The sequence below is a fragment of the Rhea pennata genome, chromosome 4 (genome assembly GCF_028389875.1).
Source record: "Rhea pennata isolate bPtePen1 chromosome 4, bPtePen1.pri, whole genome shotgun sequence".
Lineage (NCBI taxonomy): Eukaryota > Metazoa > Chordata > Aves > Rheiformes > Rheidae > Rhea > Rhea pennata.
This window is the reverse complement of record NC_084666.1, coordinates 77668771-77695619: the sequence shown is the minus strand read 5'-3', so window position 1 is coordinate 77695619 and position 26849 is coordinate 77668771. Positions and strand designations below refer to the sequence as shown.

The 26849-nt window shown below is 60.1% G+C and overlaps 2 protein-coding genes across 3 annotated transcripts in view; both read right to left on the bottom strand.

Moving 5' to 3' along the window:
• On the bottom strand, positions 1–13490 carry LOC134140124 (prolow-density lipoprotein receptor-related protein 1-like). Its single transcript, XM_062574988.1, has 33 exons — positions 13485–13490; positions 12362–12620; positions 12150–12269; positions 11812–12039; positions 11585–11698; positions 11384–11503; positions 11075–11200; positions 10739–10945; positions 10475–10643; positions 10192–10360; positions 9773–9998; positions 9375–9500; positions 8682–8897; positions 8194–8502; positions 7715–7927; positions 6854–7540; positions 6248–6463; positions 5878–6116; positions 5664–5793; positions 5184–5362; positions 4911–5097; positions 4350–4568; positions 3940–4123; positions 3464–3665; positions 3227–3391; positions 2752–2952; positions 2082–2625; positions 1855–1983; positions 1564–1671; positions 1238–1474; positions 685–1111; positions 347–482; positions 1–75 (listed from the first exon to the last, which is right to left on the bottom strand). The coding sequence occupies exons 1-33, from the start codon at positions 13488–13490 to the stop codon at positions 34–36; spliced, it is 6840 nt and encodes a 2279-aa protein (XP_062430972.1). The 3' UTR covers positions 1–33.
• ERI1 (exoribonuclease 1) overlaps positions 12762–26849 on the bottom strand; it is a 69466-nt gene continuing 55378 nt past the window's right edge. The window contains exons 8-11 of one of the 2 annotated variants that reach the window (XR_009958245.1): positions 25527–26191; positions 14813–14906; positions 14219–14459; positions 12762–13587 (exon numbers count right to left, since the gene is read on the bottom strand). The gene's annotated coding sequence lies outside the window, so the exon portion shown is untranslated. Of the gene's footprint in view, positions 13588–14218; positions 14460–14812; positions 14907–25132; positions 25150–25526; positions 26192–26849 lie in introns of those variants that run through there. The other variant, XR_009958246.1, reaches the window with a different exon arrangement.

The following is a 26849-nucleotide window of genomic DNA, read 5'->3' as shown; positions in this document are numbered from 1 at the left end:
TGCTGCACAATGTTCCTTTATGGAGATACAGTCTCAGGGGCGAGATGGTCCCTTCCCCAGTGGGGCTGGCAGCTCCTGCAGAGACCACAGATAGGTGCATCACAGTCAGGGCTAAGCTGGCCTCCCCAGGCCCACGTCATACCTAGGCACAGGGGCTCTGGCCATGGGGTCCCTGGGACAGCCCTGTACCAGCCAGAATCCTGGCATCCCCAGGTCTTCCCTGGCACGAGGGCAGAGCCAGCCTCAGAGTGGGCACCGTGCCAGCGCTGCCCAATGCAGGGGCCCTCAGAGTACCCCCGGGAGGCAGGAAGGTTCCCCACCAGGGCTTTCTCCTGGCACTGCTCACCGCTTTCCCATCATAAGCTTCATTCACAAAGGTATCGCTCTTGGGGGGAAGCTCTTCATCCTCCTCATCTTCTTCCTCAGGGTCACTCTCGCGGTGGTACAGGGTCAGTGCTCGGGTAGAGGCAGTGCTGGAGGTCCTGGGGAGAAGCGAGTACACTGAGGGTAGCAGAACCATCTCGTAGAGATAGAGAACCACCCCAACGTCCTGCCACAACCCCTAGCATTAGTCTGCTGAAGTGAGCAGAGGTTTCCGTGCAGCCCAGGAGCACCCAGATAGCCCCTCTGACCTGGGACAGAGTGGTATCTCCTAGCCCAAGCCAGGCCAACCTTAGAGCTCACCTCCTCCGGCTGTCCCTCCTCCGCATGTAGGCCAGGGCCCCCACAGAGGCTGCGCTGACCAGCAGGAGCACGGCCACCCCCAGGGCGATGGGACCCGCCATAGGCTGCACCTCTGCCTCCTCGCAGTAGTCACCGCGGTAGCCCAGAGCGCAGTGGCACGTCACCCGCCCAGCCTCGATGGCGCATTCCCCGCGCAGATTACAGGTCTCACTGCTGCACGGCACAGCCCCCAGCACCTCCTCGGTGCTTGGGGGTACCAGGAAGGGCTCCCCGTGCTCCCGGGGGCTGGGTGCTGCAGGCGGACTGGGAATGGGCTGCTGAGGACTGGGTGTGGTTGTAGGTAAGGGTGGTTTCTCCTCTCCCTCCGCACGGGGTGTCCCTGATGGTGCTGCTGTGGGAAGCTGTGTCTCCACTGCTGCAGAGGGACCTGGAGGGATGTGCACAGCTCAGTAGAGCCCCAGGTGGAACCACCTTCCCAAACTGGGCGAGACTGGGCAAGCCTCCTAGTGCCCAGCCAGGAGCCTGCATGCACGCAGCACAGGCAGGTACTCACAGTCCAGCTCATCAGAGCCATCCGCGCAGTCTGGGTGCCCATCACAGGCCTGCTCTCTGGAGAAGCAACTCTGGAGGTCATAGCAGGCCTGGAGCGGGGCCAGGCACGGGGGGGCTGGCACGCACTCTGTCCCGTGCACCAGGCGGTAACCGGCTGAGCAGCGGCACAGCCGCCCCGTAGGGTTGGGCAAGCAGAGCTGGGCACAGCCCCCATTTCTCTCTGCACAGCCGTTGGTGCCTGCCAGGACAGCACAGGTTTGCAGGGCCTCCGTAGGGAAGGACACGGCACCCCAGACCCGCCCCATACTGCGGCAGCCACAGACCCACCTTCCTGCGAGAACTGGCTGTAAATTCTCACGGCCAGCAGGTCCTGCTCCATCGGGAACCACCAGCTCTCGGCCCGCTCCAACCGGCTGTGCCACACCTTGCTGGAGCCTGGGGACACGCAGGGATCAGCACTTCCCCATCTCCTCCCATGAGGGCGTCCAGTACAGAAGATCAGGGTCCCACAGGCTGCCCTTTATCCTGGGGGCAGCCTGCACCCTAGAGAGACCCATACCATGCTCTGGGAGAGCAGGAGGGGGTGTATCAAGCACAGCAGCCAACAGACAGGCTCACCGTTGGTCGAAGCAGTGGTCCAGAGCAGGAAGCCATCTCCAATGGCAAAGAGCGAGAGGCCGTGCAGCCCTTCCCGCACCACACGGAAGTGGGAGCCGTCCAGCTCCATGCTGTTGATCACTCCTCTCTCTGCAGGAGATAGACGTCAGAGGGCTCTGGGCTGCCCCACAGGAGTAAGCCAGGCCACAGCTTACAGTCGGGGTGCCTCAGGTCAGCCCCACACTCACCACGGTCTGCCCAGTACAGCCGGGTGCCAGCGCCTCCAAAGGTGAGGCCAACGGGAGCCCGGGCCCTCCTCCAGACTGTCCTGCGGCTGGTGCCGTCCATGGCCGCGCACTCCACCGTGGCCCCCAGCCCCCGGCTGCCCGCTGCTGTGACGAAGCACATGGTGGAGGCACGAGGACACAGCGTCAGCCAGGCAGCGCCCTGCAGCCCTTCGCTGAGCAGCACCAGGGCCCAGCGACCCCCAGGAGCCGCCACGCTAATGAGGGGCGGCTGCCCCCCGATCCAGTACAGGTTCCCGCTCGGCCAGTCCAGGGCTAGGGACACCACTGTGCCCTCCACAGCCACCGCTCGCTTCCAGGACAGTCGGCCTGAGTCCTTCAGGCGCAGCAGCCCGATGGAGCGGCCCCCCACCTCTGCGAAATACAGGCTCTTATCCTTCACTGTGTAGTCAATGGCTGTCAACGGGCCCACCTTGGCCAAGGGGAGGGCTCGGTGTGGGGGAAGGCTCTGGGCTCCAGCCGTGGCAGGCAGGTCCTTCAGGTAGACCTGGGTGGAGAAAGGAGCTGCCAGGATGGTGGAGTGACCAACCACCTCCAGGCATGGCAGCAGCTTGCCCAAAGGCAGCCAGCACAGCAGACCCTGGGCCTGGCTCTGGGAGATGCAGGGCAGTACCTGGGTCACAGCTGCTGGTGCCACCAGAAGGGCAAAGGCTGAATCGTGGAGGGGGAGGCAGGTGGTCTCGTCAGCTGCCAGCGTCAGCCCAGCAGGGCACCGGCACTGCCCGGTGTGCCGAGTGCTCAGCAGACACAGGTGGGAGCAGCCACGCGCTGCGCACGGGTTGGGGAACGCTGGTCGCAGCATTGGGTGCATCACCTGCGGAGAAGGGCCAGGTCAGCTCCATGGCCCAGCCAGTGTCCAGCAGAAGGGCTGATCATGACTGGCATCACATCAGCCTCCTGAGACCTCGCCATGGCCTGGCTCAGGGCAGGAAGGTGAAACAGGGAGATGGCAAGAAGACCAGAGACTCTTGACCACAGGGACCATTGCTCAAGGACCCCAAGGATGAGGAGGGCAGCTCTGCACCCCGGGGATGGCGGGGTCACATAGGCTGAAGGTGTGAGCCGAGCCATGGGGCACCCCCAGGTACCTGGAGACCGTGGGGCTGCCTATGTCGCTTGAGCACTACAGTCCTGTTCTTGCCAGTGGCCTTGTCCACTCGCTGCACTGTCCATGCCTTTTTCTCTGACCAGTACAGCTCTCCTTCGCACACAGCTGCCGCAAAGGGGCTCTGGACCCAGCTCAGCTGCAGCACCTGGTGGAGAGACTATGACCACCAGCCCTGGTATCTGTCACAACCTTGTGCCTAAAGCCCCCTGGCACACACCTTCATGTCGGTGCCATCCAGGTGCACTGAGCCGATGCTGCCCAGCTTCTCATCCAGCCAGAAGATCCTCCAGCCAGGGAGGTCAAGGGCCAGAGCGGTGGGCCAGCCCAGCCCTTGGGCCAGCAGTGTACGCCGACGGCTCCCATCCATGGCGGCCTCCATCAGCCGTGGGTGACTCCCCACCTCTGACCAGTAGAGCAGCCTGCGGGGAGAGAGGTGCCGGCCCATGGATCTGCCACAGCATCACCCCAGCGCTGGGGCAGTGGGGCTTTTCCCACGCGAACATGGATGCACCATAGGCCCTGTCCACATTAGGGGCAGGTACCCACGCTCCTTCTTCCTCAGTTGTGTGACCCTGACCATGTCCAGGTGAGACCATCGCACCTCTCTCCCAGCCTGATGCCAGGCTCCACAGGAAAAATTGGCCAGGACGGAGTTGGCAAGGAGATCCCTGCATCCTCTCACCCCCATCTTACCCTGCCGGAGGCTGGAGAACCAGGGAGTGGGGCTGGTCCAGGTCTCCATCCAGCACCACGGTGTACTCTGGGACCCCTCGCCAGGCAGCCCCCAGGCGGGTGGCCAGCACCTGTCCTGCCACCCCATCTGTCCAGTACAGGTTCCTCCCCACCCAGTCCACAGCGATGCAGTCTGATCTCACACCTGCAACACATCCAAGCCTCAGTGCCCGGCAGTGACAGCCACATGTGTCCTCCCCGCCCGGCCCTGGATGCTCCCAATCCAGATCCCCGCCACCCCAGGAGCTCAGCTTCCTCTCAGCCTGGGTCCCACCAGCATTCCTCCACTGAGGGGTACAGAGCCAGGCACCCTGGAGCCTGCATGGCCACAGAGACACCGGCCCTGCTCCCCTCTCCTCGTCAAAGCCCACCTTTCACCAGTGTGCCCTTCTTGCCCGAGTCGAGGCCCTGCCAGCGGATGCTCTCCGTGCCCAGGTCCACCCAGAAAGCCTTCCTTTCCACTGGGTCATAATCGAGTGAGAAGATGACGCGCTCCTTGTCGGTGGCCAGCAGCACCTCCTCACGCCCACTCCGCAGCCCGTAGGACAGCACCTCTGACTGCATGGCCACCAGCAATGTGGGCTCCGGTCCTGGGGCAACACAGAGCCCCTCAGGTCCCACTCCCTGCTAGCAGCCCCGCAGTCCCAGCACACGTGGACAGGGAGCACAGTGCTCTGGAGCACTGCATCCTGCCGGGATCTGGCCCTACCACACAACTAAGCGGGGATGGACCTTTCCACTGGCTGTGGGCTGGCAAGCGGCAACTCACAGCTGAGCATGGCCTGGGAGGCCACGTGGCAGAGGGCCAGGGCTATCTGGGGGACTGCAGAGCTCCCCACAGGCAGCAGATGCCCCTGGGCAGGTGCCTGCCAGATGTCCGTTGAGTGCCAGGACCACCCCCGCCAATCCTGCCTGGACACCTCTGGGCTCACCAGTGAGTTTGCAGATATGGCCATCGGGCTCGAGCAGGTAGCCAGGGAGGCAGCCACAGCTGTAGTTCCCCGGGGCATTGAGGCAGGTCTGGCTGCAGAATCTCTCACCCTCCTCCCTGCACTCATCCACATCTGTGCAGGACACGCCATTCTCAGCCAGCCGATAGCCCGGGGGGCACTGGCACTTCTGCGAGGAGAGAGGCTATCAGCCCCACGTGTCCCCGGGGGACACGGTGCCCCCCCCCCAGCTGGCCCATGGCTCCTGGTACTCACTGGCCCCTGGGGCGAGGGGTGGCAGAGGTGAGAGCAGGGCAGCTGGCAGGGCACGGAGCAGTTGCCTCCCTCGTCTGAGCCATCCGCGCAGTCTTGACGACCGTCGCACACCAAGGATGCGTTCACGCAGCTCCCCAGCCCGCACGGGTGCTCGTGGCTCTGGCAGGGAGCAGGCGGGCCTGCGGGGACGCACAGGTGGAAGGATGTCCTGAGCCTCCTCCGTCATCTCCTGGCACCGGGCAGGCGCTGCTCGGGTGCCCGTGACAGCAACGCCCAGCCTGCCTCCGGGCCGCTCATACACCAGGTGACACCAGCCCCGTGGAGACAACAGACACACGGGGCCCAGAGCCGCCACGGATACCGGAAAAGCGGCCTTTCCCCCGGCGGCGTGGGCGTCCTGGGGTGCCGTCCCGCCTGCCCTCCCTCCGTGCCAGCCCTCCCCAGGCGGGACGCAGAGGGGACGAGCGGGGCAGCGCTCACAGCCAGCCTCGTCGCTGCCGTCCGCGCAGTCGCTCTCTCCGTCGCAGCGCCAGGCGTCGGGGACGCACCCGCGGCCGCCGGAGCAACCCCACTGCTGCTCCCCGCACGGCTTTTCCTCCCCGGCGCAGCCCTGCGAGAGCGCGGCGTGAGCGGCGGTGCCGGCCAGCCCGGACGGGGACGGGGACGGGACCGCGTCCCTGCGGGCGCCGCGCACCTGCTCGTCCGCTCCATCGCCGCAGTCGGGGGTGCCGTCGCAGCGCCAGGCCTCCGGCACGCACTGCCCGCTCCGGGGGCACGGCAGCTCGCCGGGGCGGCACAGCAGCGGCCGCGGCACGGCGCAGCCCTCCTCGTCCGAGCCGTCCCGGCAGTCCCGGTCGCCGTCGCAGCGCAGGGCCGCGGCCACGCACTGCCCGCTCCGGCAGGCGAACTCGCTCGGGCTGCACTCCTTCGGCACTGCGAGCGGGGCCGGCGCTGAGCGGGGGGCACCGCGCGGCCCCCAGCCCGCCGGGGCGGCTCCGCGTGCGCGCGCTCCCTGCGGCACCCCGTACGCAGGGGGGCCCCGTCGCCCGGCCCCGGGGTCTCACCGCAGCCCCGCTCGTCGGCGCGGTCCAGGCAGTCGGCGTGGCCGTCGCAGAGCCAGCTCTCGGGGACGCAGCGGGCGGCAGCGTCGCAGCGCAGGGCGCAGTCTCGCGTGGGGCTCCAGCAGCCCGCCTCGTCCGAGGCATCGGGGCACTGCGGCACCCCGTCGCAGCGCTCCCCAGGGCGCACGCACGCAGCCCCGCTCGAACAGCGGAAGGCCCCTGGGGGGACAAGGAAACGCGCTGAGCCTGGCGCGGGCAGGTGGGGTGCCCAGACCCCCCAGCCAGCGCTCTCGTTCCCTAGAGCCCCGGAACGGCCCCGCTCCACCAGGACAAGGTTTGAGCCCTCCTAGCCAGGGTATTTCCAGCAGCCTCATCCCCAGCAGGGAGACAGAAGCAGTCCTAGTTCAGTCACATCTAGGTCCCTCCAAGCAGCAGATGATCCTCCACATCCTCCATCCCTCCAACCCTACCAGGAAGCAACCACAAGTCCTGGCACAGGCCAGGGCATGCACTTTGCCTGCTCCCCATCCCTCCAACCCAATCAGGAAGCAGCCAGAAATCCTGGCACAGGGCCACCCAGCTACCCAGGGAGCAGAGAACAGCTCCTACCTGGGGTGTCACAGAGCTGGGCACAGCCATCCTCATCAGAGCCATCCACGCAATCCTTCTCCCCATCACACACATACTCCTGGGCCACGCACTCAGTGCCGTCGCGGCAGAGCACATGCGTGCGGGGACAGGACAGGTGGGGGACAGGGGTTGGGGAATGTGGAGGGCTTGGTGAGAGCTTGGGGGTTGGGGGCACAACCCGTGCAGGGCTGGTTATGCGCCAGGTGGTGGCAGTTGGCTGCATGGCAGAGGTCTTGGTTGATGAAGGCCGACTGGTGGTAGTGGTGGTGGTAGTGGTGGTGGTAGTGGTTGATTGCGTAAGAGTGGTCTTGGTTGGCAGTGTAGAGGTTGTCTTGGTTGGCGTTGCCCAGGCACTGAGTCGGGTGGTTGTAGTAGTTGACACAGGGATGGTCTTGGTTGGTGTGGATCGGGTGGTAGTGGTTCTTGTCGCTGAGGTAGTCTTGGTTGGCGTGGGCCGGGCAGTGGTGGTTGGTGTTACGGTGGCCTTACTGGTTGCTACATGAACAGTGACTGGCACAGTAGTAGTCTTGCTTGTTGTAGGCCTTGTGGTGGAGGTGGTGGGCTGAGCTGTAGTGGTGGTTGTGGTTGTCGTTGTACTGGTGGTCACAAGCGGAGGGAGGGGCAGGGCAGACTCCTTGTTCGTTGGTGCTGGCAGAGGCACTGGTGCTGGAACAAGAGCCCAGAGTTGGGGCTACATCTTGCCCATGACATGAGTACCCCCATAAATGTCCTGCACAGCCCCCCAACTCAAGCCACCTGCCCCAGCTCGAGGCAGCCCGGGCCACCCAGCCGCACCAAGTACAGCACCGACAGCAGGTACAGTGCCACCATTACACTTACTAGCCTGCAGCTCCGTGCCCACGAAGGTCACCACTCCCTGCACACCCACTGCTGGTATGGAGAGCACAAGGGTCAGCGTCCTCCGGTCCCACAGCAGCAAAGCCGTCCCATTTGTTGACACCAAGTAGGGCTCGAAGGCAGCCACGAGGCCGTGGGGCCAGCTGGGTACCAGGGTGACTGCTTGCCTCTTGGTCAGACTCAGTGCCCACAGGCCTGCAAAGCAGAGGGATGCTACTGAGCCAGGGCTCACGGGCCCCCCTCTCGGCCCACCAGATCTCCCCTTACCCTGCTGCTACGGGAAGGATGCCAGGGCTGAGGCCATCAGCTCATTCATGCTGGAGGCTCCATGGACTCCAGCAGTGGCACTGGACCTCATTGCCCACCCTCTGCCTGGGCACGAACCCACCATGCATAGGCTGGACCCTCCTGCCTCTACAGTGACCACTTCCGCACCCTGCTCCTGGCCCCGCTGGGCTCACCCGAGGCTGAGCTCCAGAGCAAGCTGAAGGCCTTGCTATCCATGGCTGCAGGCAGCTCTTCGGGCCACGTTTCGTTCCAGGCATCCTGCGGCGTGCCCCCGGCCAGGCTGAGCTGCTGCAGGGGCAGCCCCTGCGCCAGCCAGTACAGAGCACCTCGCTGCCAGTCCAGGAAGAGGTGCTGGATGCTGCTGCGGGCACGGTGCAGGATGTGGGGGGCCATGCCAGGCGCCCGGCTAACTCCAACGTCCTTCCGGTTACATGCGAGCCAGTACAGGTCCCCAGAGCGTATGTCCACGTGGGCAGAGCAAACTGAGTGGCAGTAGGCAGATGAGCAGTTAGGGGACTGTCCCACAGCCGTGCTCCTCCGCCATTGGTCCCCCCTGCCCCCATACCCGAGAGAGCCCCGCATCCCAGGAAGCACCCCGGGGCACCACTAGGAAAACGTCCATAATGCAGGCCCTCTTCTCTGTTGCTCCACAGGGTCTCACCTGGCAGCCCGGTTGAGATGGCTTCTCTCCTCCCCGGGTGTCCCACCACACGCAGCAGTGTCCCACGGTCATCCGTCCCGTAGAGCACTGACCTCTGCCAGTCCATGTCCTGCAGGTGGAGGTGCTCCAGCCACACCTGCACCAGCTGGCTGTGGGCACCGGGGCCCACCTGCACCAGGGAGATGGCCTTCTCCTCCGCGTACACGATGGACAGCTCTGCAGGAACAGGACAATGTGTGAGCAGAGCCCTAGGGGAGCTGAGCAGGCATGGCCCAGGCAGACCCTGCAGCCTGGAGAGCCAAGTGAGGCTGTCCAGGGACGAGGCCACCCATTATGGGGACAAGAGCCCCCCAGCTCCCATGCAGCCCCATCCTCTCCTCTCCCGGGCTCACCAGGGTACAGACAGCATCTGCTTGTTTCTCACCCAGGCCAAGAGTTTCACTGCACAGAGCACAGCTCCTGGCACAAGTAGGGGCTTCCCATTGCCCCCAGGCCAGCTCCAAACTCTGGGAACCCCCCTGGTCCCCTCACTCTGCACGCAGGGCACTTCCCAAGCTGGGCCACACCTCTGACCCGCAGGAGTGGGTCCCCAGCATGGACCAAGGAGTAACAAGCAGCACCTGTGCGTGCTGGGGACCTGGTCCTAGTCACAGCCCCCGCAGGGACGTACTCTGCCCGGCCACCCCTGCTCACCTGCACACTTCCCCGAGGGCAGGAGGAAGAGCCCCTCGGGACACGCGCACTTGTAGCCCTGAGGGTGCACCGGCGACAGGAGGCAGAGGTGGCTGCACAGGCCTGGAGCGCACGCGGCGGTGTCCCCTGGGAGCAGAGGGACGTTGCGAGCGTGGGCAGCTGTGACTGCCGGGCCTCCTCCCATCCCCCCTCGAGCCCAGGCTGGACATAAGCGTGCTGCCCCCAGGCAGGGCACCGGTGTCATCCCAGGAGGAATCAGTGCCACCCCAGACCACGGTGGGGGTCAACAGCCTTTCTATAGGTCCGTACGTCCCCTCTGGCAAGGGAGCTCTCACCACCTGGCCCCACCAGGCAGGATCTGGGAAGCTCCACCTGGAGCACCCGTGGGAGGTACTCACGGGGAGGCTGCCGCAGGGCGTGCAGCACGGTGAAAGCCGAGACGGGGGCGCGGAGCAGCACCGCCTGCTCCCGGGGGGAGGCCTGGGCGGCCGAAACGAGCTCCGTGCCGTCGGCCCAGAAGAACCGGCTCTCGAACGCGGCCAGGCCCAGCGGCTCCGCGTGGCTCCGCAGGACCGCGGGGAAGGAGTGGCGCCCGCTGCCGTCCACCTTCAGTGTCTCGATGGACTGGGGACAGGCCGGGGCGCGGTGACCGCACGGCACCCTCCTGCCGTGGGGCAGGGAGGCTCGGACTGCCCCCCACCCCCAAGAGCAGGCCGTCCCACCTCCCGAGCCAGGGACTCGCCACCATCCCCAGTGCTGCCCCATGGCCTGCTGGCACCTTGAGCTGGCAGAGACCCACTGCTGCTCGCCCCCCTACCTCCTTGTACTCGCTGATCCAGTAGAGCCTGCCGGCCGCGTGGTCCAGGCTCAGCCCCACCGGCTCCTCCATGGACACCACGGTGAGCTCCCGCCGGTCCGAGCCGTCCATGCCCGCCGCGGCAACGACCGTGCGGCCCCTCTGCCCGCGGTTCACCCAGTACAGGGACCTGGGGGGCAGGCACTGAGCACCGGGTGAAGGCGGAGGTCCCCCCACCCCATCCCTCCGGGGCCGGTGCTACCCAACATGTCCCACCAGCATGGCCCCGGGGCACGAGCCTCACCGGGCGGCCGGGTGCACCACGAGCTGCTCAGGGGCCACGTCCTTGCCCAGCACCGTCACGTAGCCCCGGCCGTCGCCCAGCCCCGCACAGATGGCGGCGGGACGGCTGCTGGCCCAGTACAGCTGCCCCGTGAACCAGTCCACCGAGATGCTGTTGACCTCCCCGGCATCTGTGGGGACCGCAGGGTGAGCGGCGGGGCGAGCCCCCCTCCCACCCCGAGGGAGGGCGCCCCACGGCTCGGCCGCTCAGCCCCGCCGGACCCACCTGGGTAGAGGGGCTGGGCGCCCCGGTCGGGATGGCGGGCGCGGAGCTCGCCCTCCTCCGTGAGCCAGTAGTAGGTTTCCCGCAGCAGGTCGTAGGCGAGGGCGCGCGGCTCCGTCTCGGTGGCCAGCAGGGGCCGGTAAGTTCGGGTCCGGGCGTCCAGCAGAGCCAGGTCCTGCCCCACGGCCACGAGGAGCTGCGTGGCGTTGTCTGCCGGGGAGGGTGGGGGGCAAGTGGCCGCGGGTCACTCTCCCGCCGGCCTGGTGGGCTCGGGGAGAAGAGAGGTGGGGGTAAAAATAATAAAAATACAAAAAATGAAAGCCCGCCCGCAGGACCCACCTGCCACCTCGCAGGCGGCGCCGTGCCGCAGCGCGTAGCCCGGGAGGCAGGCGCAGCTGAAGGCGCCGGGCGCGTTGCTGCACAGCTGGCTGCAGGGGCCGTAGGGCAGGGCGCACTCGTCCACGTCTGCGCCGACACGCGACAGGGCGCTGGCGGGAGCCCGGCGGCGGCACGCGGCGCCGGCGGCCCCACCACGGCCACCACCACCACGGCCACAGCCACCACCACGACCATGACCACGGCCACCACCACCACGGCCACCACCACCACAGCCACCCGCCCGCACAGCCCTGCCGGCCAGCTCCGTACCGGCACAGCTCTGCCCGTCGGCTTGCAGCTCCCAGCCGGCCCCGCAGGAGCAGCGCACGCCCCAGCGTGTGTCCGTGCAGGTCTCCGCGCAGCCCCCGTTGCGCACGAAGCAGCTCCGTCCTGCGCAGGTGGAGGAGAGGCGGGTTTAGGGGCACGAGGCGGGGGGCACGCACCCCTGCCCGGCCTGGCCGCCGGGCTCACCGCAGGTGCCGGGCTCGTCGGTGCCGTCCAGGCAGTCGTCCTCGTCGTTGCACATCAGGGCCTCCAGGATGCACTTGCCCTCGTCGCAGCGCACCATGCCGGCGGGGCAGGGGGCTGCGGGACCCACGGCGGGTAGGGCACGGTGGTCCGCAGCCCCGCGGGGAGCCAGGGCTCAGCGTGTGGCCCCGGCGCAAGCGGGCGGGCGGGTGGGAGCGGGCGCCGCTCACCGCAGACGTCTTCGTCGGAGGAGTCGCCGCAGTCGTCGACGCCGTTGCACTTCCACTCGGCCGCGACGCACACGCGGTTCCTGCACTGCCACTGGCCCGGCAGGCAGGGCCGCAGCGGGCAGCCCTCCTCGTCCCAGCCGTCCTCGCAGTCCCGGTGGCGGTCGCAGAGCTCCCAGCGCGGGATGCAGTGGTGGGTGCCGGGACACTGCACCTTCTTGGCCCCGCACACTGCGGGCACGCAGCGGCGCTCGCCACCCGCCGGCCAGCCACCGCTCCCCCCCCCCCAGTACCTCTCCAAAAATAAAATAAAATGAAATATAAAATGAAATGAAACCTACCGCAGTCCCGCTCGTCCGAGCCGTCGGGGCAGTCGGTGGCGCCGTCGCAGCGCCAGCCGCTGGAGACGCACCGGCCGTCGTCGCACTGCCAGGCGTGGGGGTCTCCGGCGCAGGCGGCGTCTGCCGGGGCAGGCACAGCCCCGCCGCGGCTCGCCCCCGAGCACGGCCGGCGGCGCCCCCTCCCCAAACGCCCGCCCGCCCGCCGCACTCACCGCACCGCTCGTCCGTCCCGTCGGGGCACTGCCGCTCCCCGTCGCAGAGCCAGGGCACGGGGACGCAGGCGGCGCCGCAGGCGGCCTGGCGCGAGGCCGCGCAGTCGAGGCCGCCGGGCGCTGCGGGACGAGAGAAACCCCCCCCCAAAAACGCGCGCACCCCGGGGCCGCGGCGCGCCGCCTCGGCCCCGCGTGCGCCGAGTGCGCCGGGGTTCTGCTGGGCGCCCCCCTGCCGCCACCCCCCCTCCCCGGGGATCTCCTACCGGGTGGAAGGTGGGACCCCCCACACCCCCCACCCCGAGGGAGAGGTGCCCCCGCAGCCCCCAGGGCAGAGGGCAGGGACCCCCTATAGCCCCTCAGGTGGAGGAAAACATCCCCCCCCCAAAGGAAGCGACCTGCATGCATCCTACAGGAGGGACAGGGACCCCCACATCCTTGGGGTGGGCACGGACACCCCCCATAGCCAAGGACTCCCCCCATGGGCCAGGACCCCCACATCCCTGGGGTGTGCAAGAACCCCCCCATGGGCCAAGGACCCCCACATCCTTGGGGTGGGCAGGGACCCCTCTACGGCCAAGGACCCCCACATCCCTGGGGCGGGCAGGGACCCCCCCATGGCCAAGGACCCCCACATCCCTGGGGCAGGCAGGGACACCCCTCATGGGTCAAGGACCCCCACATCCCTGGGGTGTGCAAGAACCCCCCCATGGGCCAAGGACCCCCACATCCCTAGGGCAGGCAGGGACCCCTCTATGGCCAAGGACCCCCACATCCCTGGGGCAGGCAGGGACCCACGCATGGGCCAAGGACCCCCACATCCTTGGGATGGGCAGGGACTGCCTCATGGGCCAAGAGCCCCCCCATCCCTGGGGTGGGCAGGGACCCACGCATGGGCCAAGAGCCCCCCCATGGACCAAGGACCCCCACACCCCACTAGAGAGGGAGGGACAGGGACTCCCTGGCAGGCAGCGATCCCTTACAGACCTTTGGCAGGGGGGAGGAGGATGGGACCCCCACCCAAGCAGCAGGGCCCCCTACATCCCTTCGGGGGGGGGGGGAAAGGAGGGACCCCTTAAAGGGAAGTGACCGCCCACCCCCCCAGCCATCCCCCCCCCCAGCTCACGGGCATGGCGGGTCCCAGCCCCGGCGGCGGCAGCGGTCCCGGTCCGGAGGAAGAGGAAGAGGAGGAGGAGGAGCGGCGGGGGGCCACCCATGGTGGCGGGGGGCTGCTCGGGGAGGGGGGAGGGTGGGCAAGGGGGCGGGTTGGGGTGGAAGGGGGCGGGGGGGGGGAGCGCGGCACAACCGCCGCGGCCTTTATGGGCTCGGTGTGGGAGCCCCGCGCACGTGTCCCCTGCGGTGGCGCGGGGGCTGCGGCGAAAGCCTTGAGCGGGGCGTCCCCCCCCCCACACCGTTCCCCCGTCCCGGCTTCCCCCCCCCGCCCGCCCCGCGCAGCCAGGCCGCGGCGACCTTGGGAGCTGGGAAAAAGGCGTCGGAGCACGACAAAGAGAGGAAAAGCAGCAGCTCCGGCGGGGGAAAAAAAAACAGGATAAGGCACCTGCCGCAGCCTGGGAAAGGTCCACCGCCCCCGGAGACGCGAGCGTCCCCCGAAAGGACAAGGCCACCCCGCGGGACCATCCTCGGCGCGCTGCGAGAGCCACGGGCCGCAGGGCCCAGTGGGCGGCTGTCCGCGGGGCTGGGCGGCCCGGAGTGGAGGCTGGAGGAGATGCCCCAGCCCGCGACGTAGCCGCGGCCGCCGTTCAGCCCAGGACGCGGCGGCTCAGGTTGGCCGGGTCGTTCCCCCCACACCCCAACCCCGTGTCAACAGCGTCACTGCACGGCCCCGAAACACGTTCCTACCGGTGCCAAGGCCGTGGGGCACGGGGCGGATGTCCCCAGGAGAGCATCCTGGTGGCACACGCGTGTCCCTGGGCGGTGGCACTCCTCTGGGGCAGAGGGACAGCAGCCTGGGCAGGGAGGACCCATGGGGCAGGGGTGCCCGGGAAGGGAGTCCCAGTGGCCAGGGTGGCAGGATAGAGCAGCATCCAGGTGCTCCCAGGCCACAAAAGCGTAGTCCTGCCCGAGTCTCCACGTCACGTCGCTGTACTCCAAAAAAAAAAAAAAAAACCCCAAAACGAAATAAAATAAAAAATGGAGAGTTTTGAAAAGGTTACTGGAAAGGCACCCACTTCCCACTGTTTTTCTTAGCCTGTTTAATGTTATCCAGGGACGTGGTTTGAACGTAACTCTATACACGCTTAGTCTCCGAGCTTTGATTTATCCAAGATTCCCCCCCCCCCCTTTTTTTCCTCCACCTCCCAAAGGCTTCAGAAATATATAGAAAGGGGAACTACTGCCCCCCTTTTCCATCTGCAAAATAGACAGGGATTAAAACACACTTTTTTCTGTCCTCCCCCCTCCCATCTCCACAAGCCGTGATCTGGGAAGACCCACCTAAGAGGTGACGAACAGGCGGAGCATAGATGGAGCCCGTTGCTTGCTTTTCCTCTGCACGCAGAAAACGGTCGTTTTGGCCACCTAAAAGATTCTGCAGGGTACAGCTGTGAGGATTTACACCATCTCTGTCTACCAACTTTTATCTCCAGATTTTCTTTTTTTTTTTTTCCTGGGGGTGCTGCAATGGGGGGGCAATCACAGGGCTTCCTGCCTCCAGCCTCCAAGGCTTGTGGAAACATCTACAGAAGCAGACACCTTCGCGACCACTTCTTCTGGGGTTGGTGCTCACCTGCTGCCAAGTCCTCCCAGGTCCCAAAGGCCACGGGGCACCGAACAGCCCTGAGAAATTATCAACTCACAAACTTCAGGCATGGAAAGGGAGGACTACTAAATATTAAAGCTGGTTGTGCTGCATCCTGACAAGAAACAGCATCCTTTATCGTAGTACTCTCTCCATTAATTAACACAGTTAATTGGGAGAGGAATGACCATCTGGTGCAACAATTTTATGAAGGCACCAATTTCTTTCTCTCAGCAGAAATAACAAGAGCTACATTGCTTTAATCACCCTAGAAAAAGGCCAAAAAACCTGCTACGTTTGCCCTTGTGCCGTTCATTTCAGTATAGAACAGGATGGGACGATCTTTTTAACAAGCAAGTGAAGCAGCAGGAAAAGGAGCCCCTTCAGATCTTTCAGTGATTTGGGGAAATAAACCCAGAAACTGCTGTTTGGTGCCCAAATGGGCCAACAACACCAGCTTATTTTCTAAAAACTCCATGCCTGTGTTTGCATCTTCCACACATCCCAGCTAGATGGGGCCTGAGAACATATGGGAGGGACTGTGCCACCAACATTTAAGTGCATCAACTATTACTTGTGAAGCAAATGGCAAAATTACGTTAAAAAACAAGCTTGCAAAGCCAAACGACTGTCTTTAACAGGAAACACAGGCGAGTTGAAATAGGATTTACACAACTCGGTGTGGCGAAACGCATGGCTGAGGCATCCAGGGGTGCTTGCTGCACCTTCACCTTCATCCAACAAGCAGGAGAAGAAAAGAGCAGCTCACAGCGTGCTCACCTCCCCTGCCCTGGCAAGCTGGAGGCCAGGGAACAGCTTCCCAGGTTGCATGCGCTTCCTCAAATATTTCTCCTCATTTTCCCTGCTGTATCCTCCACTCCTCAGCGAGGTGAGGCTATCCCCCTCAACACCTCCTGGGCTTCACCCCTGGGGACCTGCCCGCGGTGCCTCTCCATGCAGCCACTGGGGAGCAGCAGAAGACTGCAGGAAAGCCCTACCAGGCCATCCTGCTCTTCCCCAGCAGTGTGAGAGCTTTCTGGGAGACCTGGAGAGGATGGAGGATATCAGGACCTCCACTTATAGATGCCATCCTCCCTGCTCACCTTATAGCTACCCTTTTTCATGGCCCACGGGCAGCAACCAATCCCTTCTCAAAGCCTCCCTGCACCCTTGCTGGGCAGACAGGATGAGGTGAAACAGACCCTACTAAGAAGCCAGGCACAGGTTTGGCCTGGGACCAAGCGATGGAGGACGCCTCCTGGTAGCTCCGGGACCACGGTCCTGGTCCTTCCCTCCCAGCTCTGCCACTCCTTCTGCCCCGGGAGCAGGGGGGAAACCAGCCAGTTCACGCCAGCAGGGCAGTAGTATCTCCCTGGGGTCACACACAGGTCCCCTCCATCCACCCTTCCGGACAAGCTGCCAACGAATTTCTACGTTTCATGTCCTACCCATCAGGTCCAATCAGGGACAAGCAAATCAGGAGGATTTCTACCCCAAAATATTCAGCTGGGCACACCTTGCTTTTCCCCAAAAGGAAATAAAACTACCTGTAAAAAGCGTCAGAGGTCTTCTTTTCTATCCTATTTTTCACAACCTCTGTTTAATAACTTGTCCACCCCCCTGTCCCTGGGAACATATCCCTTCTGCATTCAGCACATAGAGTAAACATCCCAAGTGAAGATATGCTCTTGCTGTATTCTGTGGCTGAGTTCAAAATGGTCTTCCTCTTCTGGGTGCAATGAACCCAGCATTGCTCCAGCACCATAGATACTTGTCAGCATCGTATCACTGCTTTTAGCTGCTTAACAAGGCATGCCACATACAAAAAAAAAAAAAAAAAAGAAGAAAAAAAAGTCTTTTTCACCTCTTCTCTAGTGACGTGCAACTTTGCAGGAAATCCTCTGATTCATCATTACTTGGAAAGCTAGTTTGGCTTTAAGATGACCCCAGAATTTTTACCGCTCCTCCTAATCTGGCTTTGGTCGGATTTCTTCTTTTCAGATGTGACTTTGACTTTCTGATTTACAATAATATGCAGATTTGTCTCCTCCTCTATGCACCCAAGGCTACATCTGCACTTGGCTGCTGCTTCTGGGTTCAGCCAGAGCTGGGACCAGCTTACCCACACCACAGTTTCTCATCCAACCTGCTCATGCAGGTCAGGTGGGGATTGGGGTATGCCCAGCCCTTGCTGCTAGCAAGATGCAGTCAGTATCCTGGATCAGGAGGTCCTCCTTGACCCACGATACTGCTCTAGGGTCACCAGTGCCTGCTCTGGTTGTCTGCTCTAGGTGTTTGCATCAAAAAAAAAACTCATTTATTTTGATTTTTTCAGACCCACAGTGACTGAGTGGCCTAGTGTGACACGCAGCACACTATGAGGGCACCCATGGGGGACGTGACAGCAAACCTCACCTCCTGACTACACCTGCAGGGTCATCCCTCCACTGGCCCCAAGCAGTGCTGAGAGCTGCAGGGAGACATGAGACAGTAAGATAAGTCAATCTGCCCTTCTCTCAGGCTATCACAGTAGATTTTATTTATTACCAATTAGCCTGTGCTCCAGACATCGCTTCCTTTGCTTGTCAAACTAAGCCTTCAACAAACTAAGCTATAAAGGAAAAAAAAAAAAAAGAAGAAGAAGAAGAACAGCTATAAAGGGAGGGAGACGAACAGGGACAGGGAAAAGGGTAGGAAAACGCACAGTTCTCAACACCTCACCCAAGCTCCGGTGATCAGCACTTCTTAAGCCAGACAAGCATGCCTTTGATGGCTTTTTCTTCCAGATGTACCTTTTCGAACTCTTGCAAACCTCAATATCCTACAGCAAGAACTTCATCCTCACAGCTCTGCACAGCAGGGAGAATGGAGGTCCTCTTCCTTCCTTTTAACTAGCCACCTGAGAATTTCACCTGGTGCTTCCTCATTCTTGTATTTGGAAAGACAGTTCCTCTTTGCCCACTCACAGCTGTATCTTATCTGTACTCTACAGGCTGAATAATCCTAGGCTGTTCAGCTTTTTCCCGGTGTAGGAACCATCACAGACATTTGAACATCCTTGGTGCTCTCCTGTGGTGGTGAGGAGACCAGGACTGTGCAAAACATCTGCAATGTGGCTACACCATGGTTGTAGATACACTGCTGCAAGCAGTGTTCCCATTTGGGAAATGGAAGATTTCTTTCCCACTTCCCTATGCCTTTTCTGGCCTTTCCCAAGGCTTGTCTCAGAGATGGCAGGAATCAATCAGTTTCGTGGTGTCCTACTAGCTGCAGCCGGTAGCCAGATCCCTATGAAATGGGGCATCCCACCTCCTGGCACATTCTTATGCTGGTTCCTGCCAGTGATGTGCTCTGCTGGGACTTGGTGTGGCCAGCCCTTGTTGTTAGGGCAGGAGAGGGGCTCCTCACTCTGCGGTAGCAGCCTGGATTGGAGCACAAACCAAAGGCAAATCCCAGATGTGGCAGGATTTCATGAGGAGTCCTCACAAGGCAATCCTTGTACTCCCTGTCTGTTATGCAGTGAGTTGCCCCATCTTTCTAAGCTAATCCTTCTCCCCCAAAAGCTGTTCGGACACAGCCGAGAGCGCGCTGCACTAACCACTCAAATCAGCTCAACCCAGCCCACAGAGAGAAGGGTGGCAGGGCCAGACTAGCGCTGACCATGAAAGCTCTCCCACCGCCTTGGAGGACGCTGCTCCTCAGCATCGGCATCATTGTTTGCACTTACTGGAGCGGAGGGTACGGCATGCCCTAAGGGCGAGAACGGCAAGCACCGCAGACCTAGCTTGCTTTACAATAGACATATGCATGTTCACGTTCATCACAGCCCATTAACACCTCCCTCCTCAATCTCAAGCACTGGAACCAATATTAGCTGCGTGGGTAGCAGGCCTTGCTAGCTGCTCCTCATACTGCTAGAGCATAGGAGATACTTTTTTTTTTTTTTGGGGGGGGGGTGTAGGAATACCACGCTAACACAAGGCTGGCTCAGCTGTTCGATCCAGATCACCATGAGGACGTTAGCTGAGGAGACGCATACGCTCTGATCCCCGTGACTGAACTTGGCACAGGTCCGGTCACTTCTCAAGCACGTGCTTTGCTCGCAGACTTTGGTCACCTTCCTCTCTCCTGCAAGGTGCCCTAACCATAGGATTAGGCAACAAAAAGCAGTGGAACAGAGTCACCCCTTGAAGTCTGCCACCACCACACGGTCCCTGGCACCAAAATCAGCCACTGGCTGCTGTTCCTCTTCCCTAGCAGATACCAGGGAAGTTGGCAACTGGAGCAAGAAAGACATCGGCCCAGGCAGCGCCTGCTATTCACTATTGCAGGGCGTATATATTGAGATGGGCTTTGGGATGTGTGGCCACCAGGCTACCCCACTGAGTTTCTGCTTGCCCCAAGCTGGGAATGAGGCAGAGAAACTCCAGTGCTCAAGTAAACGGGGAGAGTGCTCTGCGACGGTTCAGTGGGGGCATGAGACATAGACAGGGCTGGAATCTCTCCCTGAGATAACTCCACGGAAAACCTACCGATTGCAAAAGTCTCATGCAGGATGAGCATTACACCTTTATTTAACGACTCGGGGAGGCTCTGCTCACTGACCGAACCGCACTGCACACTGCTTTGTACTGACTTGGCTTTTAGTCCTGCTCAAAATACTGCTATTGCCATGTTGCCCAAAAGCAGGCCTCCAGGGAGCTGGGGCTGTGTCCAGACCATCTTGCTTAATCCTGAAAATACCAGTTCTCATAAAAATAGAAACAATTGCCTTCTCACAGAGGAACTTGCTGGATCAAGTTTCCAGTGCCCACAGCAACCAAGATAAATTAGTATTATCTTTGTGGCTGTGGAGATTAAATGGTTTCTTTCCTGTAAAGCAAAACAGATGAGGGATTCTTTCTTCTGGGAGGGGGCAGCTGGCGTATCCCCTTATCTTTATGATATAATGTGCCTGCTTGCTTTTCTGCAGCGATGACATGGGAAGTGTGCTTGAAGCCAAAAAGGGAGCACGTTCGCTGTACAAAGCATGTGTGCCTGTAGCGAGGGGCTGTTCAGCTAATCAAGCGGCTTGCGTTATTTAAAACAGTCCTGCAATGCCAGCGAGCCCCGCAGTCAGCGTATCCTCTCAGGAGCTCAGCATCCAGGGCGATGCTACCGTGGCCAGCGAGACCCGTAAGCAACCAGAGGATAGAGTCCTGTAGCCATTGCTTCAATGCTGCCTCGTTTTAATATACGAGGCACTCGGATGGTCCTGCCAGTGCTGCTTTCTTAGGCTAATCTCCCATGTCAGGGCAGCGTTTCCGTTTCCAAGCCGCACTCTTTCTTTCGTTTTAATGCCAGAATTCATTCAGCCTCAGATGAAGAAATGCAAAAGATATGCCTCCATGTTCACTGTGCTTACGGCAACTTCAGCGACTTCACCTAGTCTTGGGCGGGTGTTGGTAAGACGCCCTGCTTGCTCTCCCTGGAAAACCCAAGGGAAGGTCTTAAAAATCTCCCGTAATTTGAGATGTCTTTTCAAGTGAGATGCCCTGAAGCTACTGAGGTGCTGATTTTGAAAGTGTGCGAGACCCTCTTGGAGACTGAGAGTCTCCCAGTAGGTGCCAGAAATGCTGACGTCCACCCTCTGGAGCTCTGGCTTCCAAGGAGCAGTGTTGAGCAGATCCAACCAAACTCATTCCCTGCGGCCTTGTGGCTTTTTGGGAAGCATTGCAGGGCAGAGGACATGGACGTGAGCAGAGAGTGCTGCCTGAACTGCCTGGGAGGGAGGCAGGGAAGGGGCAGGAGCTGCTGTCACGCAGGAAACACTGGATGTGATAGGCAGTGCATCCTGCACAGATGGGAAGCGAGGTTGCCCAGAGCAGGCTGTGTGGTGCAAAGATAACAGCGTAAAACCATAACAGCCCAAAAGCTTCAGCACACATGAGCGGGCCGCACATCTGATGCAGGCCAGGATGTGTTTTGCCTTATTTGCAAAGAAAGCACATTGCCGGCTCATATTTAACCTAGCATCCACTATCACACTCCTCCCATCTCCAAGTAAGGCTGTCCCAGGCCCTCTGGGAAGATGAGAAGGGCTATAGGAGATGAGAGGTAACGGAGGCGAGCGGAAGGGCTGCAAAACTTCCTCCCCATTAGCTGTGTATAACCTGCTGGCTTGTTTGTTTTTCTCAGAGATAATCCTTGGGTTATACACCCAGGAGCACTGACTGTCTGAGCCTGCCCGCGCACCGAGCCTCGGGGCAGAGCCTGAAGGCCCAGCAGCCCCCAGGGCAGAGAACAACGCCGTGCACCGGGAGGCAAGCGGGAGGACCAGAGGCTGGACCAGAGGGTAAATAACCGTGGCATATTTACCCAGCCCCAGTCTGGCAGTGAAGGGCAAACCAGCAGGAGGGAGACTTTGGCTGTTCTTCTTGGCCTTGTGGAGCTACAGCTGCTGGATGTTTCCTCAGACACCCTGCCCACCTCTACGGATGAGCAACAGGCCTCGGTAAAGGGCTCAAATTGTGTGTGGACACCCTTGGGGGTGCCACCTGTGTGGGCTCCCTTGGGGGTAGCTCGTGTCCAGCAGGCATTTCTGAGCGATGCCAGCCTTGCAGCGGCCAAGCGCTTGCAGTTGGACTTGTTGCTCCCCTATCCTCCTTCTCAAGGACAAGTGGGAGGTGAACAAGAGCCCACCAAAGCCCGGCCCGCGTTCCCACAGGAGGCGACGGGAGGGCTCCTTCCCCGAGGGGAGTCTGGCCCCTCCAGCTCCCCAGCCAGCGATGCAACGCCCTGGCGGTCGGTCACTCTCCCCGGCTGCAGCTCAAGGCCCGGCAGGGCGTTGTGTTGACTTTGTGCTCTGGGACTGCACGCGCACGTGTACAGAGCTCGCCGCCCCGGACGGCAGCTGTTCGCAGAATAAAGCCGGGACTGCCAGCCCGAAGCTGGCAGCTCTCGCAGCACGCCACCTCCACGTGAGCGGCGGCCGGCGCGGGCCCCGCGGCTCCTCTCCCGCTCCCCGACGCAACGCGGGCAGGCAATGCTCCGGGCCAGGCAGGGAAAGGCCCCACCAGATCCCACAGTATGTGCCACCTACTCCGGGGGAGCTTCGGACTCCCTCCCCAGATCCCTTATTTCAATCACAGTCCTGCCATCTGGCGAAGCAGAGGGACCTTTCCCATGGGCCCAGCATCGGCCCAGAGTTAAGTGATTTAGGGCCAAGATAGAAATTCCTTTATGCTCCGTTTCTGGCTTTCGGAGCTTATGCCCTGGCTGAGCTCACCTTCCTCGCAGTGCCTTGGAGAGAGCAAAGCTCTGCACTGCTGTACTCAATCTACATTTGAATTTGCTCCTGGAATGCTGCTACAGGGCACAGAGAGAGCGGAAACGGAGGGGCCCAGGAGCAGAGAGGAGGAAGAGGCTGGGCGAACTCTGCAGCCGGCTTCCCTGGAAGCCTGCGTGGGGTCAGGGAGTGTTTTGCTGGCAGAGGGTTTTCAGCGTGTTTACGTTGCAGCTCCATGGGATATGAAAGAGGCCTTTTAACTCCACGGTTTCTTTGCCAGCATTGCATCCACCTCCGCAGAGCTGCAGCTCCTCTTGAATTTGCAGGAAGGGAAATAGGGGTTTCCACTGTCGGGCTCTGGGCCAGCCTGGCGGAGAAGTCCGGGTTAGAGTGAGCTCCGCTGCAGTGCGGACCCGCAGCAGCCGCAGGGAAAGGCAAAGTAGATGCACTCACCCGAGATGCAGCTGCCCGTGAATCCAGCCACCAGGGAACGGGAAATGCCACAAACCCTAGACGGGGAGACCATGGGGCTGCTGGCTGGAGGCCTTCTCTCAAAAGTGTTTGCTAACCATATTTGCTTGGAGCTTGGGGTTAAAATTGAACTAACTGGACATTAGCCCCGTCCACCGCCGAACAGCATCACCCATCACCATAGGGGACTTTTCAACGACACCAAACACATGTTTCTGTCAGCTACAACTGCTCACCGTCAGTGCAGTTAATTTAAGCACCTACTTGCTTTCTCCTTCCAAACTGGGTTCAGACTGAAAGGCATTAAACAACCTTAAAAGTCTGTGGGGAGCTGAGGAGCCTTCTGCAGCGCGAGAGGGAGAGCAAGGGTAAGACAGGGCTCACTTACAGGTTAAAAAATAGTCTCCGAAAAGCCAGAGTCACATGGCCACGCAATGGCCGGCTGCCACTTTGTTTGGCACCGTATTTATCTGTCATTCTTCTGCCAGATGCCGGCCTACAGCTGCCTCGTACCATCTCCAGCTCATTCCAGCAAGAAGCATGCTTTGCTTCTCCCTCATGCTTGGGCCTGTAGACCAAGATATTGCTGCTGACCCAGAAAAAGATATCAGGAAAGCTGTGGGCCTCTTGAGTGACACTTGGTCACCGTAGGACCTGGTCACTGGAAAAGAAACCTCTGGCAATAGCAGAACCTGCTCAGTATAGGAAAGGCAAACCACAAGGGAGTCTCCAGGTGCTGCTCCAGTTTTGGGGGCTGAAACCTGACTTTGATCTGCCCTTATACAGTTTCAGGGGCCCCACCTGGATGGCAAAACTGCAAAAGGAGCTCATGGGTGACCTTCTGGTAGCTGCTTTTGCATCTGAAGCAAAGAGTAGGCACCGCACAGTTCGCAAAGGGGAGCTGGGCAGGCAAAGGACAACCTCTATGGGATGCAGCACGCATCGCCCACTCCGTGCATGTCTCCTCAGGAGTGAAACATGACCCCGAATGCATGGGGCAGGTGTCACCCGCTCACATACCGAGCCCCACTGCCCTGGCCCACATGCCCATATGAGGCATTCCCCAGCTGCCCTTACCACTATTTCAGGCTCACTTGAATTCCTGGCTCTTATCAGGCTTTTTCTAGATAGTTGAGCCCCCAGGCTCAAACGCCGTGAGGCCACCTTGGACCCTTCCCTTGTGCTGAGCAGCACAGAAGCCGAGGTGGCAGCACTGACCTAAAGGCCAGCTTCTGGATGTCTAACTTTTTGCTCAGAGGATCACAGAAATCACAGACTCTTAGGCTGCTGCTTCTAAGGGCCCCATCTACAATCAAGCAGAGACTCATTTCACCTACTGCAGGGTTGCCACCCTTGACTTTTATACCAGTGATGCTGGCTGCTGTCCTCTCTGTAAGTTCCAGCTCTCCCAGGATGAGGTGGTTGGAGTTACCAGTGCCACAGGCTACCTTGGTACTGGTTCTCTGGCTGAGGCATGTGGGTGGGGATGCATCCTCCCATGCCAGCCGTCACTGCCTGGCCCCACGGGTGGTTTCGAGCTATTTGCAAAGCCCAGAAGCATTTCTACGTGGGAACTTTGGTTCAGGAGGAGGAGTTGGGTGACCTTGCTCTTCCCTCTGAGGCTACCCCTTCATCTCTGCAGCTGTTCAGAAGGATTTTATTTCACCTTCTTGGAACTTTTCCACTGTGAAATTTCAAAAGTCCTGTGACACCAAGCAAGCTCTTCCATCAGTCCTTAGCCCTACTAATATAAAATGTGTGTGGTCCATCTTCCACCACGACCTGTCTGGCAGTCAGCTATGGCAGATGCCTGGGGAAGAGCAGAGCTGGACAAGCCTGCAGTGGTTCAGCATTGGATTACTTTCCTAGCCAGCTCAATTTGCAATCAAGGATTTCCTGGAAGAGAGGCAGTGTCTTTGTGTGCAACAGTAGCTTTTTTTCCTTCTGTGAATGTGTCTGGTCCTGTTTTGCACTCAAATCAACTTTTAGCCTCCATCAAAGCCCTGTGAGTTTCACAGCTTACCTACAGCCCCTTTATAAATAGAAAATTTAAGTGCAGTTTGCTGCTAGCAGCTGACAGGATGACAGGATCTCTCATATAATCTTCATTCATGTAGTAAGTCTTAGCACAGAGTGAGCGGTGAAATGAACCAGCCAAAATTACTTGAGACAACAGCACAGCTTGCAGTTGAGCCTGTCACGGGTAACGATCATAGCCAGCAGAAGCTCAACTCACCCACAGTGGAAGCTAATGCGAGCAGGAACCTTCAGAGGTGCAAAGAGTCACACCGTGCTCTGCGGGCAAAGGTCTGCAAGGCAGATTACTTGCACACAACCCACAGATAGGCTTGTTTGCCTTATGCAGAATACGATATCTTTGCACTAGTAATAGATGCATGTGTTTACCTTTTTAGATTTGGGTAACTTACCTGCAGTGAAATCTGATTGCTTCTGACAGGTTACAACAACTTTGTAATAAATTAATAAAGGAAGGGCTTTGCTCTGATACGGTGCAACGAACTCACACTCACATACTGCTTCTAACCTGCAAACTCTTTGAGACCTTTGCTGAAGCATTTTGAGAGCCATCCATGTTTTCTTTCCTTCCCCTCTGTTAGATGTATAACCCCAGATTTCATACCACACTCATATATGAAGTTTCCACATCTTACCTGCCTCTCACCATTCCGTATTCGCTCGTTGTATCACATCCTCACAGTTTTAAGCAATGCATCTTTTGCTGCTCCTGTGAAAGCCCCACTTCCCTGGGATGCGCCTGTGAATTGCTGTGTTCACATGGTGAGGATCAGCAGCCTCAGTGTTTTGAGAAGGGCAACAGCTCCAAATGGAGATATGTAATCATACAATCATGGAGAGATTTAGGTGGGAAGAGAGTTCCAGAGATCTTTGTCCCCTCCTTGCTCCAAGCAGGACCACCCTCACTGCCATGTCAGGTTGCTCAGAGCCTTGTCCAGGCAATGGTTGATGTTCCCCAAAGACAGAGATGCCACCATGCCACTACAGGGCCCTTTCTGGGCCCTGTACTGGGGCCATCTCACTCTCCTGGACAGAGTTGTTTCCTCCTGCACCATCAGAAGTTCTTGAGTTGCAGAGATGCCCACTGACTCTCATGCTTCTGCTGTGCATCTCTGAGATCTTCTCCGTTACACTGTCCAGGTAGTAGAAGACATTGTGAGATCCCCATCAGCTGTCTCTCCTCCACTTTGAAAGGGACATGGAGAAGGCAGTTAAAGCTGGAGTGTGGTGCACTGCCTTTGACATATTGCACCGTGCCTTCCAGCCATGCGGTGATAATGCACTCCTAAGGTAGAGCGACCTGCAAAACAAAGAAAATGCGGATAAGAAATGCCGGGGGACCGCAGCAAGACAGTGTGGGGATACACAGCAGCCAGGCCTGTGACAGACAGGCCACTGCATAGGGTCCCTCCAGTCCCAAAGGCAGCTGCCTCCAACCCTTTATCTAGAGACTTACTTTCAATATTGAATGATACAAACCTCTCCTGTTTGTTTTGCATTTAAGTTCTAAAGTGCAATTTATGTTTTATACTTTCTATTTAAAAGTGCATATTAATTTTATAGCTGTGTGCTCATTTATTCCCTTATGATATACAACTACATATTTTCATTTTTATGAGTGTATTAAAAAAAAAAAACACATGGCCCCCACTGTCACACAAACTGCAGGAACAGGAGCACTAATGAACTTGGCCCCTGGCTGATATGAGAGCTGAGACCAAGAGCAGCCAAGCAGCGAAACCCAGAGCCAGTTCTGTGATCAAAGCCCCTGGGTTAACCAGGGGCCACGGTTTGCTATTTATAGCCGCCTCAGCTCACGTTTAAGAAGGAGGCTTTAAAAAGCTTGGAGGCAGCGTGGATGCCAGGGTAGCTCTGTCCTGCACACACAGCATGCCACTGTTCGCACGAGAATGGTGTAAATCCCAAATTCTGTCATAACACAGGCTGGATGAGGCACG